General features: G+C 45.6%; 1 protein-coding gene across 6 annotated transcripts in view; it reads left to right on the top strand.

The window, feature by feature from the left end:
• Positions 1 to 15,917, top strand: part of ADGRG1 (adhesion G protein-coupled receptor G1) — a 526,961-nt gene that overhangs the window by 368,563 nt on the left and 142,481 nt on the right. For all 6 annotated transcript variants that reach the window (XR_015302413.1, XM_086945013.1, XM_086945009.1 and 3 more), the window contains one exon: positions 5,896 to 5,983. Coding sequence is in view for 5 of the 6 variants with exons in the window: in XM_086945013.1 (XP_086801139.1) it covers positions 5,896 to 5,983 (88 nt within the window). In the remaining variant the exon portion in view is untranslated. The remainder of the gene's footprint in view (positions 1 to 5,895; positions 5,984 to 15,917) is intronic.

Raw genomic sequence — 15,917 nt, 5'->3', positions numbered from 1 at the left:
CCTCACCAGCTCTGTCATTAGCACCCAGGACCATGAACAATAGGCTTTTGTCCATGCTCTGAAAACAAGGGATTGATTTCCAGTGGTTGGCCCAGCGACATGAGACCCTAGTGCAATGTTAGGTAAATGTGCATGGAATAGAGAGAGAAACTCACACATTCATGCTCATAGGCGCTTCACATGAATGCACAGTTCGTTCTGAAGCAGGCACTTTAATCACAAGGATACAACCTCCTCCGTACTCTTTATGGACCATCAGTCCCTACTTCCCTGCCACTGCCGGGGGCGGAGAGAGGGGTTGGTAAGGGCGTTTCTGAGATTTGCTGGTTGATTGGCCATAATTATGGCTTGATTTGTCTGAAGTAACCACTTTCATTGGTAATCCGTGGTTTGTGGAACACACTGATTACAACGAACTCTGTTTTTTATGCATACAAACATCTTAAAACGTATTTCAATTTACTCGCAATGTACCAAAAGACAATGCGTTTTTAAAATGTTCCCATTACATTGTAATAGACAGAAAGGGATTCATTGATTTGCATATTTGAAAGGTTTGTGAGCCCGAAATCGGCACCGGATCTTTGGCACAAACAAGATGGCGCAGGCTAAGCAGGAGAACCTATACAGCAATTGGGTGACAGAAAAGATGGCAGGGTGCTCTTCTCCCCTGACCTCATGCAGAAAACACCTGGACACTGCACGTGGCTCAGTGAAAACATAGAAGGAGATAGACTTGGGTTCAGGGATTTTAAGAAGCTGAGAAGCACAGACAACGAGAGGAGTTTTATCAAACAGTGAAGAGAAGACGGTGTCATCTCAGCAACCACGAGCATAACAGATGTGACGTCACACACTCCTTGAACACTAACCTGTAACCTTAATGATTGGCTCAAAAATCCAGAGGCTAGCATAAGCTACAGCTCATTTTTTGCCACAGGATTCAAATGTATTAAATATTTGCCAATGCTAAGCAGCCCACATGGTGGTTACCTTCAACAGCGAGGTATTGAAGGCAAATCCTGCCTGCCATTAAATTCATAATGGAGAGAATCCATGAATAATTATGAAAATGAAAGAAGTACCCCAAAAATTACTCTCTAGCAAACAGAACTAGATTAGACCTAGAGTTCTGCACTGAGAATGTGTGCAGTCATAGCAGTGTGGAGGAAGTTACAGCCAAGAAACCGTATGGTGATAGAGCGCTTTATAAAACTTTTCAACTTCAACTTCAACTTCTACATTGTGTAGCACTTAGCATTGAGATGAAGGCCTAACAGTAGCCGAAGCAGCAACTCACGACAACAGCAGAATAAAGATTAACCAACTGAGCAATTTATTAAACATTTAGAACCTGCAGCACAGGGAGGAAGAGCATTTACTGATGAGGATTACTGTCAGACTGTCAAATCAAATTATTCAAAATATTGCCATTGGAAGGGTGTGATATACAAGGACATCTGACAAACAGATGGCTACAGACGGTTACTAAAAATCTCCCCATTTAAATGAACGACAAATAAAAAGTATACAATGAAATGAAAAAGGAAAATAGAACACAATAACAGTGAAAACCACACAGAAGAATAAATGGATGGTCAGTTATTTATCCAGTAATCCTGAAAACTCGTTGCTGTACTTACCTCACTCTTTTACTATGGATAAAGTTTGACCTTCAGCCCAAACTTGTTTCTTCTTCATCAGCTACATGCAGACCTCCACTGTTGATATCCGTGTTATCCAATGCTCTCCACTATCACATTCCTTGCATCTCCATGCAGTGGAAAGGTTCATATATATACAACATCAGATTACTTCACCCCGCCCCCTTCACTTGCAAACCAGTGGTCATGTGCCTCTCCCATAACCATTTGTGTGTGATGCAAAGCTGGCTTTCTGAATTTATACCACGTTGTAGATTAATAGTGTTTAAATACTCATTCAATTACCTACAGTTTAATACATTTAGAAAACCCCTACTCACCGATTCAGATGTGTGAATAAAACATAGCCTTTCTTCACAATTGTTATTCTTTGAACATTTGCTTCCTTCATTACATTGTTTCTTTTTTGCCTGGGTATAGACTGCTTACCACTGCTGGACCACACCGCAAATAATAAGATAAGACATGGGTTGTAGTGCCATGGAGGTTGTCGCAAATCCGCAGAAGTTCCTTAACACCATGCTGCACATTCGGATGCATGATTAAACCACTACTGCCTAAACCACAAATTCCTTAACCACGATGGATAAACAACGAACAATCCCAAACCACTACTTTTTTTTAGAATAAGTTCCTAAACCACGAAAAAATATTTAAATTGCTCAATACACATTTATACCACTTTTTTCTTTTAAATCCGCTTGTTTGACATTTTATATAAAAGAAATCTAATAATAGATGAATGCAAGCAGTGTATTTGTGGGGGGAGACCCCCACACCCCTCCTCTTCCCATATTGGCTGAGGCCAGAGCATTCCCAGTAACGCTGTGCCCCCGATGTTGCTACAAAGCTGGCAGGATGACAGCTGACTGCATGACCCCGCGCTCCTCAGAGCCCGCCTGCCTGGTGGCTGCAGTGCCAAGTGAATCATGCCAGGGGTCAATGAGCGTGTCAGGTCAGGGGGGTGCAAAGGGGAGTGACGTACCATGCAGAGTGTTTCTCTGGAACAAGGAGTTTTGGGAACGGGGAAGATGAAGAGCACCTTAAATAACTTTCTCTTCTTTCTCACGACTGAAGAGCACACCTGTCCTGTCGTGCCCATGCATTTATCATTTTGTCATTACTTAGAAACATGAATCACAACTGAAGCTTCTTGTCAGAAGACCAAACAAATTCTTCAGGAGCCGAAGATGGTCCCAACGCCCCGCCACCAGTACCCCCACCAGCAAGACAAATCCTGGTGAAAGCAACAGTGGGGGGAAAGGGGAAGTGGATAGAAAGAGAGACTGCCTTGGACGATATATTCACTGGACAACTCCTGCACCTCAGCTTCACTGCATGGGGCTAGATATGCTGCATATGCATGGGGAGAAACATAATCATGCAACAAACATACTACTAAATTCCTTTGACATACTTATTACTTAACATTACACGTTCATACCCCACTGTCCAAAGGCAATAGCTTTTCTTTATGTTGAAGAGATATTCCTTAGTTGGATTCTTTGTGGAATTCAGTCTTTGTAGGTTATATTGACTTTTGCATGAATGTCTTTTTATTAAATTCTTGCAACATCAAAATTAATGGTACCTTATCTTCTTGCTACAGAGTCCACTGAATAAAGACAAATCCTTGTGACGCACAAAATAACGGTACCTTATTTTCCTGCTGGAATCCACAGGATACAGGGTTAGCAGACAAGTTCTTTTTCATATAATGAGGGCTTCTTCTTGTGAGGCACCTTAATGCAAGAAAAGAGTTACCAAACACTCTTATCAAAAATAGGACTTCAGGAAAAAAATTGTTGCGCTTAAAAGGGAACAACATGTGCAACTCTTCCCTAAGCGTGTTAACGCTAAATTATGGACGCCTTATTTCTTGAACAAACAGTCTTGGTTGCGCATGCGTTTTAATGTACCGCTTACACTAGGCTCGCTGAAATTAGTAATAGTAAATCAGCCGGCTTCTATATTGATACGCTTTCCAATTCGCCTCACTAAATTTCTCTCAGATGGCAGACTCAACGTTGAGACGCTTTCCAATTCGCCTCACAAACTTTCTCTCAGATGGAAGACTCGATGTTGAGACGCTACACGTATCGCATTACAGTTGAAGTGCGCCATTCCTCACTGAAACAAGCGCATTTTGTTTTCCTGGCTCTCGCGCGCTGGGAAACACTAGAGCGCTGACCCAGGATTGTCACATCTAATCCTCTGGCCGCCTCATTCGCCATTTGTAAGTTCTTAACACAGCTGATTAACAATCTTCTGGTAGAAGCATGTTGCCTTTTCCAATGTGGATATTTGACTGATGCCTGAAGACCCTGCTTGCCTTTCTATCATTCCCACACTTACTGGCACTCACCACCACAGTCCTGACACTTCTCTTTTAGCACTCATAGGAGGGGCCATAACTAAATTCTGTGGGTCCTCGCAACCTTAAACATTACAGGCAGACACATATCTCTAAATTGCTTAATCACAAATGTAGAAGCCTTTCGTGTCAGGCCCTGGCAGTCTTAGATCGGTCATGGTTTAGAAAAGTCATTGTTTAGGAAAGTCGTTGTTAAGGATTGTCGTTGTTCGGACTTCGTGGTTCAGGTAAGTCATAATTAAAACTTCATTGTTAAGGTTGTTTGCCGCACATTCATGTCACATGCTACATCTCCATGTAGACCTACTTTTAACTTTTTATTCTTTCAACTCAGCCATTTGATTGTGGATGGTCATTTTTGACGTTCATGGTTGGAGCTGCTTATTCTAAACAAAATCACCATTATTTTAGAGATCAACTGGACACCATTATTTGAAACAATGGACATTCCTTTTTTTTGCACAAAAATGACTTGGACGGTAGATGGGCAGCATAAATTACTAATCAAGTAATATAATCTGGCATGTTACATCAGCAGATAACACATCAAAAGGGCTATGAAAACCCTGTCAATACGCACATTTAAATGTAGTTCTTGGCTATGCACAGCTCCCTCCTTTAGGGAACCATGACTCATTTGTGCATATTTTATGGCTGCCCAAGCTTGACCCTGTCCTTATTCTGTGAATATGTACATTGCAATGTACTGCATACGTGAAAGGCATTACCAGGTAAGAAGCAACATACTACCACTGCCACCAGCGGTTGTACCATTCTCCTATGCTTTACATCTGGGAATACTCCCTCAAAAATCTAGTATTTTGTGTATATGTTTTCTGCAGTGAGATGCACAACAGTAGCTGAAATGATCCTCTGCTCTGTTGTCCCTGATGTGTCCACTCCAGTTTGGTTGCAGGGTTTTCTAACAGTCTACGTTCCAAAAACACATATGCTGCATGTTTGCTCAGTGTCCGGGTACTAGTTGTCAGCTGTTAACAGTTCATGATAACAGCTCCTGGCATGAAATAATAATGCAGTCGATTCACTGATGTAGCAGCGGTCATCCTCTACCATAATTATCAAACGAAGCTCCTATCCAAACACATTTGGATAGATGTTACGTCATGGCAGCGATATCACAAACAAGTTGACACTACAACAAGACTAATGCTTGCACACAGCTCATCAGCCGGGCAGAAAAGTCTTGGATCAACAAAAAATTCTAAGACAAAGAAAGCCATCGCTGACTAAAAGTCAGTTCAAGATGTAAACTGACTAGCACACTAAGAACATAAACAATTTTGGTTTCTAAAATATTACTACTGTCAACAGTTCCCTTTGGATTAGTAAACTGGAATCTGACAGGAACACCCATGGAGGCCACCAACAGGTTTTAAGCTCTTAACACATCAACACATAACTTGCTGTTGTCCATCAAGAGGCTGCTTAAGAGAAACTGATCAAAGGTCATGACTTTATCCTTTGAGTGCTTAATTTGCGTCCGAAGTTGCCAGAGGTGGGCGCTGGCCCTGTGGCGCATTTTTCTGATCGTGACCTATTTTTTATGATCAGGCTTTGACCCTGAGCATGATGAGAGAAAGACAGAAATAGAAGAAAGGGAGAAAGGAGGATGGAGGACAGTGGTCTGCATCCCGTTATCATCTTTGTGAATTGAACATTTGGGTTATGTACCAATCCGAGGGGATTCAACTCCCGAGAGACATATTGCAAAGAAGATTTGAACCCTGCAATCTCAAGTGCTTATATTAGTATTTTTCAATCTCTCCTAATCTCTTCTGTTATTAGTACAGCTATTCAACCGTCTGTAACCTGCTTCTTTGTGGTCTTCTTCCTCAGATGTGAAGGCCGTTCAAGATGAAGTCAAACAGGTTGAAAAGTTAATCCAACGAGATGCACCACCAGTCGACCCCTACATGGCGTATGCGTAAGTAGAATAGATCTGCACCTTCTGTGGGGCTATGAGAGGGCACAGGCTTACTAGAGCAATGCTGCAATGCTGTAGTGGTGAAACTAGGGGTGCTGCAGCACCTCGATAACTTTAGATGGAGAATGGACACTAAAGAGACTCTTCAAATATTGATCTGGCAGCATTTAATGTGTATTTAAAGACTGTCCCATACCTCTATGCATTTTTAATGAGACGTTGTTATTGGCCCGGCACCCACACTCCAAAAATTGCTGGAGCGCTACTGCTGTATTTTATCCCTGAATAGTTACACTCTTCCATAGTCTTGTACCATCACCAGTTCCATGCATAGCGCGTCATCTATCTTCACAGCCTATTCTATTCTTCTATTCTAAGGTTTGGTAAAGCGCAACAGCTGCCCCAGCGAAGAGGGGAACAGGAGGGTCTTAATGGCTTTTCGGAAAGTTGGAAGGCTTTCTAGGGAACGGATGTTAGGGGGCAGAGCATTCCAAAGCTTAGGTCCTAAGACCCTAAAGGAGCGGCCTCCGATGCGGCAAAGCTTTGTGCGGGGAACGCTCAAGAGGTACTGGTTGGAGGAGCGCAGATCACGTCCAGGTACGTCGGGAATGAGGAGATTTTGTAGGAGAGTAGGACTTCCCAGTTAAAAAATTTTGAAGATCATGATGAGGGCTTTGAATTGAATTCTGCAGTCAACGGGTAGCCAGTGAAGTTTGCGGATGGTCGCTCTGGCTGAGCATCTGCGGGGAAGGCCGGCCAAAGCTCTTGCCGCCGCATTTTGCACGCGTTGGAGTCTAGCAATTTCTCCTTTGTTTGCGCCTAGGAGGAGGACATTAGCGTAGTCCAAGCGAGAAAGGATAGTCGCTTGGACGATCAGCTGGCGGACCTTCGGGTCGAAAAAGCCAAGTATAGAGCTGAGACTTCTCAATAAACCTATACAAGTGGCGGCCACCTTCTTAGTGTGAGTCTGATAGCTGAGTGAGGCGTCCATCCAGACTCCTAGATTTTTTACAAGGGACTTAGGGGGGGAATGGAGCCAAGGGATGACGGCCACCAGTGCTCATTCCAGAGGCTGGTGTTTTTGCCAAGGAGTAGCACTTCCGTTTTTCCCGCGTTCAGTTGTAAATAGTTATCCGTCATCCATTGCGCCACTGCTGCCAGGCCATTTCTGAACCTGGAGCCCGTGATGGAGGGGCTTTCCGTGAGGGTGATGACCAACTGGGTGTCATCGGCATACGACACCAGCGTCAGCCCCCACTCTTTGGCCACCGCAGCAAGAGGCTGCACGTAAAGGTTGAAGAGGGAAGGGCTCAACGCTGAGCCCTGAGGGACTCCCTGTGCAATGGGGCGGGGTTTGGATAAAAATGGGGGGGCTGACACCCGGAAGGATCTGTCCTCAAGGAAGGAGCGGAACTAGGTCAGAGTGAGGCCAGAAACTCCGGTCATCTCCAGACGCTTAAGAAGGATGTCGTGGGATACCGTGTCAAAGGCTGCGCTGAGGTTGAGAAGAATCAGCGCAGCACTTTGACCGGAATCTAAGATCGTCCGGAGATATTCGGAGGTGGCCAGTAGGGCAGACTCCGTACTATGGCCTGGTCTGAACCCATTTTGGGATGGGTCCAGGATGTTATTCAGGTCCACATGTTTGGAGAGGACGCCGTTAACGTGAGCCTCTGCAATTATAGACAGCCAAGGGAGCAGAGATATGGGTCGGAAGTTTTCCGGCTTAGATGGGTCTAAGGTGGGTTTTTTGATAATGGGTGACACCCATGCTTGTTTCCAGGCTGTCAGAACATTAGCGGAGGAGAAAGAGAGGTTGAGTATGGCAGTCATGGGAGGCAGGAAGAAATCAAGCGAGTCCATGAAATGGGTAGGGCTCATAGGGTCCGCAGGGGAGCCTGATTTCACCTTTCTGCACAGTTTGATAAGATCGTCAGGAGAGATGTCAGGGATTTGAGTAAGAGGGGTGTAGTCAGAGGTGAAATTGGTGGGTTTGATAGGGTAGAGGGGGTGCTGAGAGAAAGTTTTGTAAATATTTTGAACTTTCTCTATGAAGTATGTAGCGAGTTCCTCACATTGTTTAGCGGATGCAATATTGGGGGAGGGTGACCTGGTGCTCTGAAGTTCTTGAACTAGTTTGAAGATTATTTTTGCAGGGTTGGGACTCGAATTGATTTTGTCAGCATAGAAAGCTGCGCGAGCCGTGCGAATAGCTTTGTGATATGATTTTAGTTTCGATATATAGTTGGTTTTGTCCTTACAGTCAACATCTTTTCTCCAGAGACGCTCTGCTTTTTTACATTCCTTGCGCATGGATTTAAGGGTGTCATTGTACCAGGGGTTGGAGGGTGTGGTACGCCCTTTGGTCCATTTCGCTGGAAAGTGTTCCCTCCCGTCTTCGAATGCAGGGGAGGTCAGGTTCACTGAGAGAGGCCACTCCGTCCAATCCTGGCACTTCTCTCATGCTGTGAGAGCAGTGCCAGGTTTGGGTAGTGCTTTGGGTGGGGCTTTGAACCGAGCACAGTTGCAGTACTTTAAATTCACTGCCTCTCCCTTCCAACACAAACAACCAAAGCTTCTGAGGCTGCTGAAAATGTCCTGGGGCGATTTCATACCCTGTGATGGACATTGGCTGCACAGAGCTTCCACAGAATTTGCTTGAGGTCAACTCTACTGGGGTTTCCAGTTAATTGTGTGTACATGGTGTGGTATTGGCTCATCACCAGGTGACTGAAGGAAGGGAGCTGATATCGTCTGACACACAGTGGCACCATGTGACTTGGAAGGTCTGACAGAACAACTTGCAGACTTATTGACTACAGTTAGCCCCCCAATAGATTTTAATGATCAATTATTGTTCTTTCTAGTTCCTAATCTTAAACTAAAATCGTCCATACTCCCTCATTAACAAATACCTCCTGTCCTTTTAAGTTCTTTATTACTTAAGTTTACAGTAGTTGCGTTGTGTGAGTTCTGCAAACCCTACATATGTATTTATTTATAAGGCCTTGGCGTGTGGCATATTGCCACTGTATAGCACTTACAGAGTTAAGTCTTCAGTACAGGCCACGTGTGCGTCAAGGGCGATTCAAGGGAAGCCTCCACCTACCTCTTTCTGCAAGAAGCTTTATTATGGCACTGGTGGCACTCAGATAAATTGTCTTAAGATAATGGCCACACTGACAGCTTTGATGAGCCGATTTCTCACCTTATTATTCATTTTATTTATTTGATGATTTTGTAAAGCGCCAACTTGTGGCATTTTAGCCACTCTAGCACTTAGGAGTCTGGCAATGCCGATCAAAGACTTCTGTTGGTAACAGAGCTATTCAGTTATCGCCACAGTGGTCTACAGAGTTTAAGTGGGTCCCTCATGGCAGTTGATTGGATGTACTCCCTTCGTAAAGGGCGATAAATTGGTGCCCACTAAAGGTTGGGTCAAGTCAGAAGCCTCTTTAAATAAATGCATCCTCTGGTACCCATGTTCCTAGATACCCCAAAGTCAAGTTAATGTCGTTCCAGACCCTTAAGGGCAGTAGAGTAAGGAAATTCACTCCTGTTTCCTGCTAGTTCAGTGTAATTGCCATGGGCGTGTAAAGGCTGGTATGAATACCAGGGTATCGCTAGGGTTTGAGGTGCTCAGGTAAAAGTAGGGGTAGAGGTATTCTTTTGAAGGTGGCAGTAGAGGTACCAGTGGATGCCAGCATTACTAGCGGGTGGCGTGGTGGGCGCGGGTGGTTGCCGCGAGTCGCAAAGCAAAAAACAAAATGAGCACGTACCTTGCCGCCGGGTCCCGCATCTCTGCTCCTGCTCTCCTGCGTCCGACTCCAGGAACAGGAAACACTGGCCATGCCCTGAGCAATCACAATGCTGCAATGCAGCGTTGTGATTGGTCTGAGGGCTGTGACACTGCACTCAGCCAGGGGCTGGAGAGGTAGGCATGTTCTCCACGCAAGCTGTAATGCAGCCTGCATGGAGAACAGGGAATGTATGTATGACTGTTATTGGCGGCCCAAGAGGGCCGGCCAGTCATTGCGCTCTTAGGAGTGTTCTATCACTCCTCCCCTGCTCTACAGCCCCGCCCTTAGTGGAGGAGCTGGCACTGAGAGGACTAGTATAAGTGCGGTATGAGTACTAATGTACAGCTAGGGGGAAAAGGTATAACAGCACAGAGAGCGAGCAGAGATTCCTTGGTATAGTTTGTGCTCAAATTACTAATCAGTCATAGGGGTGAGACTATCACGGTATAGGCAGTGGAAGGAATACTAAGGTATAGGTAAAGTCATCAAGCTATTATAGTATTGCTATGGGAAGAGATACCTGGATATAGGGAGGGGTAGAGGTTCTATGGTGGAGGCATCTATACTAATGCCTTGTCTCCCTTTTGAGTCGAATTCTCAGGCATAGAAAGGACTAGAGGTACTGGGATATAGTCAGGATGATAGGTACTGGGGCATAGGTAGGTACAGGTTTACTCAGGTATAGGTAGGGGTAGAAGTGTAGGCAGGATTAAAGGAACTACCATATTGACGGGTGTAGAGATACTGTTACAGGGCAGGGCACCTGTAAGATGGTAAAGGTAGGGTAAAGGTACTGTATAGGGGTAAAGAAAGGTATAGAGGGAGGAACCTGCATATAGAAAGAGGGATGAAGATGTGTGGAGAGAAAGGAGGAAAGACAGATAGAGCAGACAAGGAAGAAGGTGGTACACGGTTGCTACCCATTCTTTCTCTTTTCTCAGAAGGGAAAAATGGATCTATATAGTCCTAGAACAAAAGATATATGTAGGAAGGAAAACTGCAGGGATTTTTTTTTAACACAAAGAGCTTTCACGAGGACGGATTTCTCTTCTTGTTATTGATTCAGGAGAGGAGGATGTGGTTACATCCAGAGTTGCCAAAATTGGAACTGTGGAAGCGATGTAATGTTGGTCAAGACCAATGACAGGGGAGAGCAAGTAAATCCCCATATACATGTGTCTATTGGTCTCCCTTGCCCGCCCCACACGGTGGTTAATAAAAGATCGACTGCGGGGCTGCGCCAGGCAGTGTCCATGTTGCAGGCTAACTGACCACTCTGGGCTCAGAGTAATTTTTCCATGCAGGGTGCGCCACATGCAACTAGGCTATTCTCACTACGTCAGTTGCGAATTGCAGTCAACGACCGCATCTACACTTATGACGAGGCCGGTTCTCGACCCGCTCCTCTCAGCAATCCCGCATCGATCTCAACACCACCTCCTCCCTGCAGTGGTCACCCGGCCTTACTCATGTCAATAGTGCTCGTTCTCCGCCGGGAGGAGAGAATACGTGATTTGCAGGACTCCGCCTTCAGAGACTCCATTGTACCTGTTCAGGCCTGCTCGTCCCCTGATATCTCTCTGCGGTCCAATTACCCTACTACTCAGGTTACAGTGCCTACTAACCAGCTCTGGCATCACAGAGGTCTGACGCCATCAATAAGAGACTGCCATAACGACGTGAGTGCTCACCACCATCTACAATAGACACACTTCTCTAGCATATGGTATAGCCAGTGATGATCCAAAGAGGGACAACATGGAGGTGGCCATGCATTGCGTCAATATACAAATGCTCCTTGACCAGGCGGATGCTCCATGCTCCACAGGCGGACAGTGCTTGTGCCGGAAGGGACTTCTTGACCCAAATTAACCCCAGAGGAACTCACCTGCAGGCCAAGATCAATGCCAAATTCTCCAATATGGCCACTGTGCTTGCTATCAAACCTTTCTTCATCAATGGAGCAACTTTGTTCTAAGTGCACAAATGGAGAGACTGAGTGGAACACGTCGTTACAGTGGAATGTTGCTGCACCCTTCTACTTCACATGTTCACTTGGGAGGCAAAGACATACAAAGAGCATACAAAACTCTCACAGAGTCAGCGCTCAAAGTGTAAGACACACATGTTGCCACCCTGAGTGCACAATTTGAGCCAATGGCCAATAAAAACTATGATTGCTTCATCTTTTGACAAGCTTTCCAAGAAGCTGGATGGGTTATGACAGACTTAAGGAACTTCCCAGTAGTTGCGGATTCAATGTTGTGCCTCCTCCAAACTAAGTGAAGCTCTTCTCCAAGAATTAGGAAAATCATTAAGATACATACTCACAGTTGGAAGGTCTTAAGAGCTTCAGAAAACTCATTTATCACAAATGGAGGTCACACTCCACAGAACAATCAAAGTGGAACCAGCTAACGCAGTGCAATTTCGATGACCAGCTGAGCCCCGGCGGAAACTGACTGATGCCAAAAATAGTGCAGACACTGCGGAGGGCTGCCAAACAAGTTTGCAGACTGCCTGGCCTAGGGCAGAAAGTGCAAAGGGTGTGGCAAATGCAACCTTTTTTGTCAAAGTGTGCAGATCATCAAAACACAAAGCCACAAAAGATACCGTCCACACTCGCCCAGAAGCCGAAAGCGATATGGGAGACATGGATGACGATTTTGTCACCTAAAACACTGCTCACATAATCTTCACTGATGGGCACAAGAACGCCACCCGGGGGCCGGTTCCACAGTTTCAAATCAGAGTCAGACAATACTCTGTCACCACAGCCATCGACACTTGAGCATCCATAGACCTCATGTCCACTGACACATTCCAAACCATGCTAAAACCTCCAGTGCTACCCAAGGCCAAAGTCAGAGTCTTTGCTTACCAACAAACAAAGCCACTACCCATATTAGGGTGCATCAGGTCTTCAATTTCACATGAGGACAAGAGCATTGATACAACCATCTATGTAGCGGATTGAGGCCAAGGTATCCTAGTACGCGGTACCACAGCCAGGACCCTGGCCTAGTCGCCTTTGCGTTTGGATTGCAGCTCAAAGAGCTCTCACACATCCTGGCTGAGTTTGAAAGGTTGTTTGATGAAGTTGGCTGTCTGAAGAACAAAGTCATGCGTTTGCACATTGACCAGTCGATACAGCCGGTAGCCCTATGACATTGCTACATTGCATTCAACCTCCAACTGAAAGTGGAAGAGGAACTTGACAAGCTAGAAGGTGACGGCATTATTGAAAAGATCATAGGTCACATACCATGGGTGTCATTCATCGTAGTGGTGAAAAAGCAGAAACAACCTACAGAGGTTTGCATCTGCGTAGACAAGCGGCTCACAAACATCACAATCGAACGTGAGCACCACGTGACTTCCACCATTGACGACATCCTGGGAGAGCTCAATGGAGCCCAGTGGTTCCCTAAGGTAGACCTGCAGTCAGGTCACCATTTTCCCCTACACCCAGAGTCGAGGTATATTACTACTGTCTCTAATCATGTGGGGCTGAGGCGTTACCCTTGCCTCGACTTTGGGATATGAAGTGCAGCAGAAGTATTCTAGAAAACCATATATGAGCTGTTTGCAGGACTACCGGCATCTTCAGTGTCTGTGATGACATTCTGATATTTGCCAGATCTGTCCGGGAGCACCACAAACACCTTTGCAGGGTACTCGCATGGATCCAGGAGTCAGGTCTCACACTTCAGGAAGAGAAGTGGGAATTCATGAGACAACGGATCAGCTTCTTCAGATACACGTTCTCAGCAAATGGAGTGGCCACAAGGTGAAAGACGTCCGAAAGCTCCTGCATCGACCAACGTATCTGAAGTGAGGAGTTTTCCGGACATAGTAAACTATTGTGGATGATTCATACCTAACCTAACAAACCTCACACAGCTCCTCAGAGGCCTCACAAAAATAACAACCATGTGGGTGTGGGATCAGTGCCGGACTGGCTGTAGTGGGCACCGGGCGTTTCTCTGGTGGGCCGCCACGGTGGTGGCCGGTTTTGGGTCCCTGGGGGGCCGCTTTTGTTGGCAATATCAGCCCCTGTGATAAAATTGGCCGAAACCAACCCTAAGAAACAGCTCAGCCGCACTGCCCCCTCCCCCCCAGGGGGGCCGGCCAAGCAGTTTGCCAGGACCGGTTTCATTTCCCATTCCAGCCCTTTGTGGGATGTGGTGCATGAACAAGCATTCTAAGCGACGGAAGCTCTCTTTGCAGACACCACTCTATCCTACTTTGACCCCACCAAACAGACCACCATTGCAGTCGACACTAGCCCAAATGGGCTAGGATCTGTCTTCACGCAGCAGTAAATACATGGTGACTGGGCCCCTGTACCTTATGCCAGTTGGTCACATGCTATAGAACAAAGGTACTCATAGATTGAGAGGGATGCCATAGTGATTAACTAGGTCTATCTACACTTTCATTTGTACATCTGTGGTCATCCCTTTGTCGTGAGAACAGTTCACAAGCTACTCATACCCCTTTTTCAAGGCTCAGCTACCAAAACTTCTACCCGCATTGAAAAGTGGGTACTTCAGCTGCAGGTTTCTGTGAGGTGGCAGTGGAGTACAGGCCAGGAGCCACAAACCCAGCTGACTACCTGTATCGTCACTCATGTGAAGCCGCCCAGGAAAAAACAGAAGATACAGAGGAAGCTAAAGAATATGCGTGGTATGCCATAGAGATATTTAGGCCCCTACCTCTGTCTCTGGACACCATCCACAGTACTTTAAAACAAGATGAATGCCTACAACTAGCCCTCTATACAAACAAATCTGGGAAGCGAGATCCCTCAAAGAGCATCAATTGCACTGAACACAGGAGGCCTAGAGGACTCTTGAATCACTGCATCATGAAAGAGTGGATATCTACTACGAGGACCCTGTCTAGTTATCCCTGCCAGCCTCACATCTTTGGTAATGCAGTTAGTCCATAATGGCAACGAAGGCATCGTAGAAACAAATGACCCACTCCAGTGCAAATGTTCATTCTCACTCATGGAAGAAATTGTCATGGTCAATGTGCAGACCTGCCGATGGTGACAAGTTATGGGCCCGCCAGATGCACCTACACTTATATCTTTGGAGCAAGGCCCCCAACTGCCATGGGTATGTGCCCGCCTAGAGTTTGGTTGTCTACCAGACTATTGATAACTCCTTGGCCTGATTGATGACTACACCAAATACCCAGAGGTCAAATTGAAACGTCTCAAGAAGCTGCAGAGATCATCCCCAAGCTCGAGAAGATGATAGCCAATCCTGAAGGCTCATATGAGAACTTCGGACCACAACGGGACCCCTTTTCAAAGCCATGAGTTTGCAACGTACCATCAATCATGAGGTATAAGCATAGGAGCGTGGCTTCCCGCTGGCCACAGGCCAATGGAGATGTCAAACAATTTATGCAAACACTCAATAAGGTGATATGCATTGCTCACGCAGACCATCAACAGTTGGAGAAGGCCATCTCGCATTCCTGCAAGAAAATTGCCAAATCCCCACACTCAACCACCGGGCAAGCCCCTGGACATGCCAGCATGGGTCTCATACTAGTGGACACAATCCCACACCACCCAGAGTGGGTGCCAACCCCCATCGATGGTGATCAAATGCTACAAGGAAGAAGAAACACCAATCATAAGGCAGGCATTTGCCGGGGAGCTCTGGTGTCAGACAACCCCCTTGTGACTTTGTACTCGTAAAAGACAGGCAAGCAGGTAGCAAGTTCAAGCTCACTTTTGAACATCACCCATGGGTCGTCACGCGATGCTGCAGCACAATGATCAATGCTGACAAGGAAATTACTTGTAATATCTCCTCCTTCAAGCCAATATTAAACAAAACTACAAGAGCAACCCTTATGTCCATGCAAACAGCGGTATCAAGTGATCCTTGAAACATGCGTTCACATGTAACTCATTCAGATGAAAATTATGACTATCACAGATATTTCTGTGCGGACTCAATCCAAAAATACCAATGTTAAATCATAAATGTTTGAAAGGCGCAATGATAACTCAGCAAGTATGTAACATGGTTCAGTCAAACTGAGTTTTATCCCAAAAAGTCATAACATTCACACAAATATTTTTGAAAGTGTGTAAAGAGAATATAGTA

This window comes from Lissotriton vulgaris, chromosome 12 (assembly GCF_964263255.1).
Source record: "Lissotriton vulgaris chromosome 12, aLisVul1.2, whole genome shotgun sequence".
NCBI classification, from domain to species: Eukaryota; Metazoa; Chordata; class Amphibia; order Caudata; family Salamandridae; genus Lissotriton; species Lissotriton vulgaris.
This window is presented reverse-complemented; position numbering and strand designations above follow the sequence as displayed.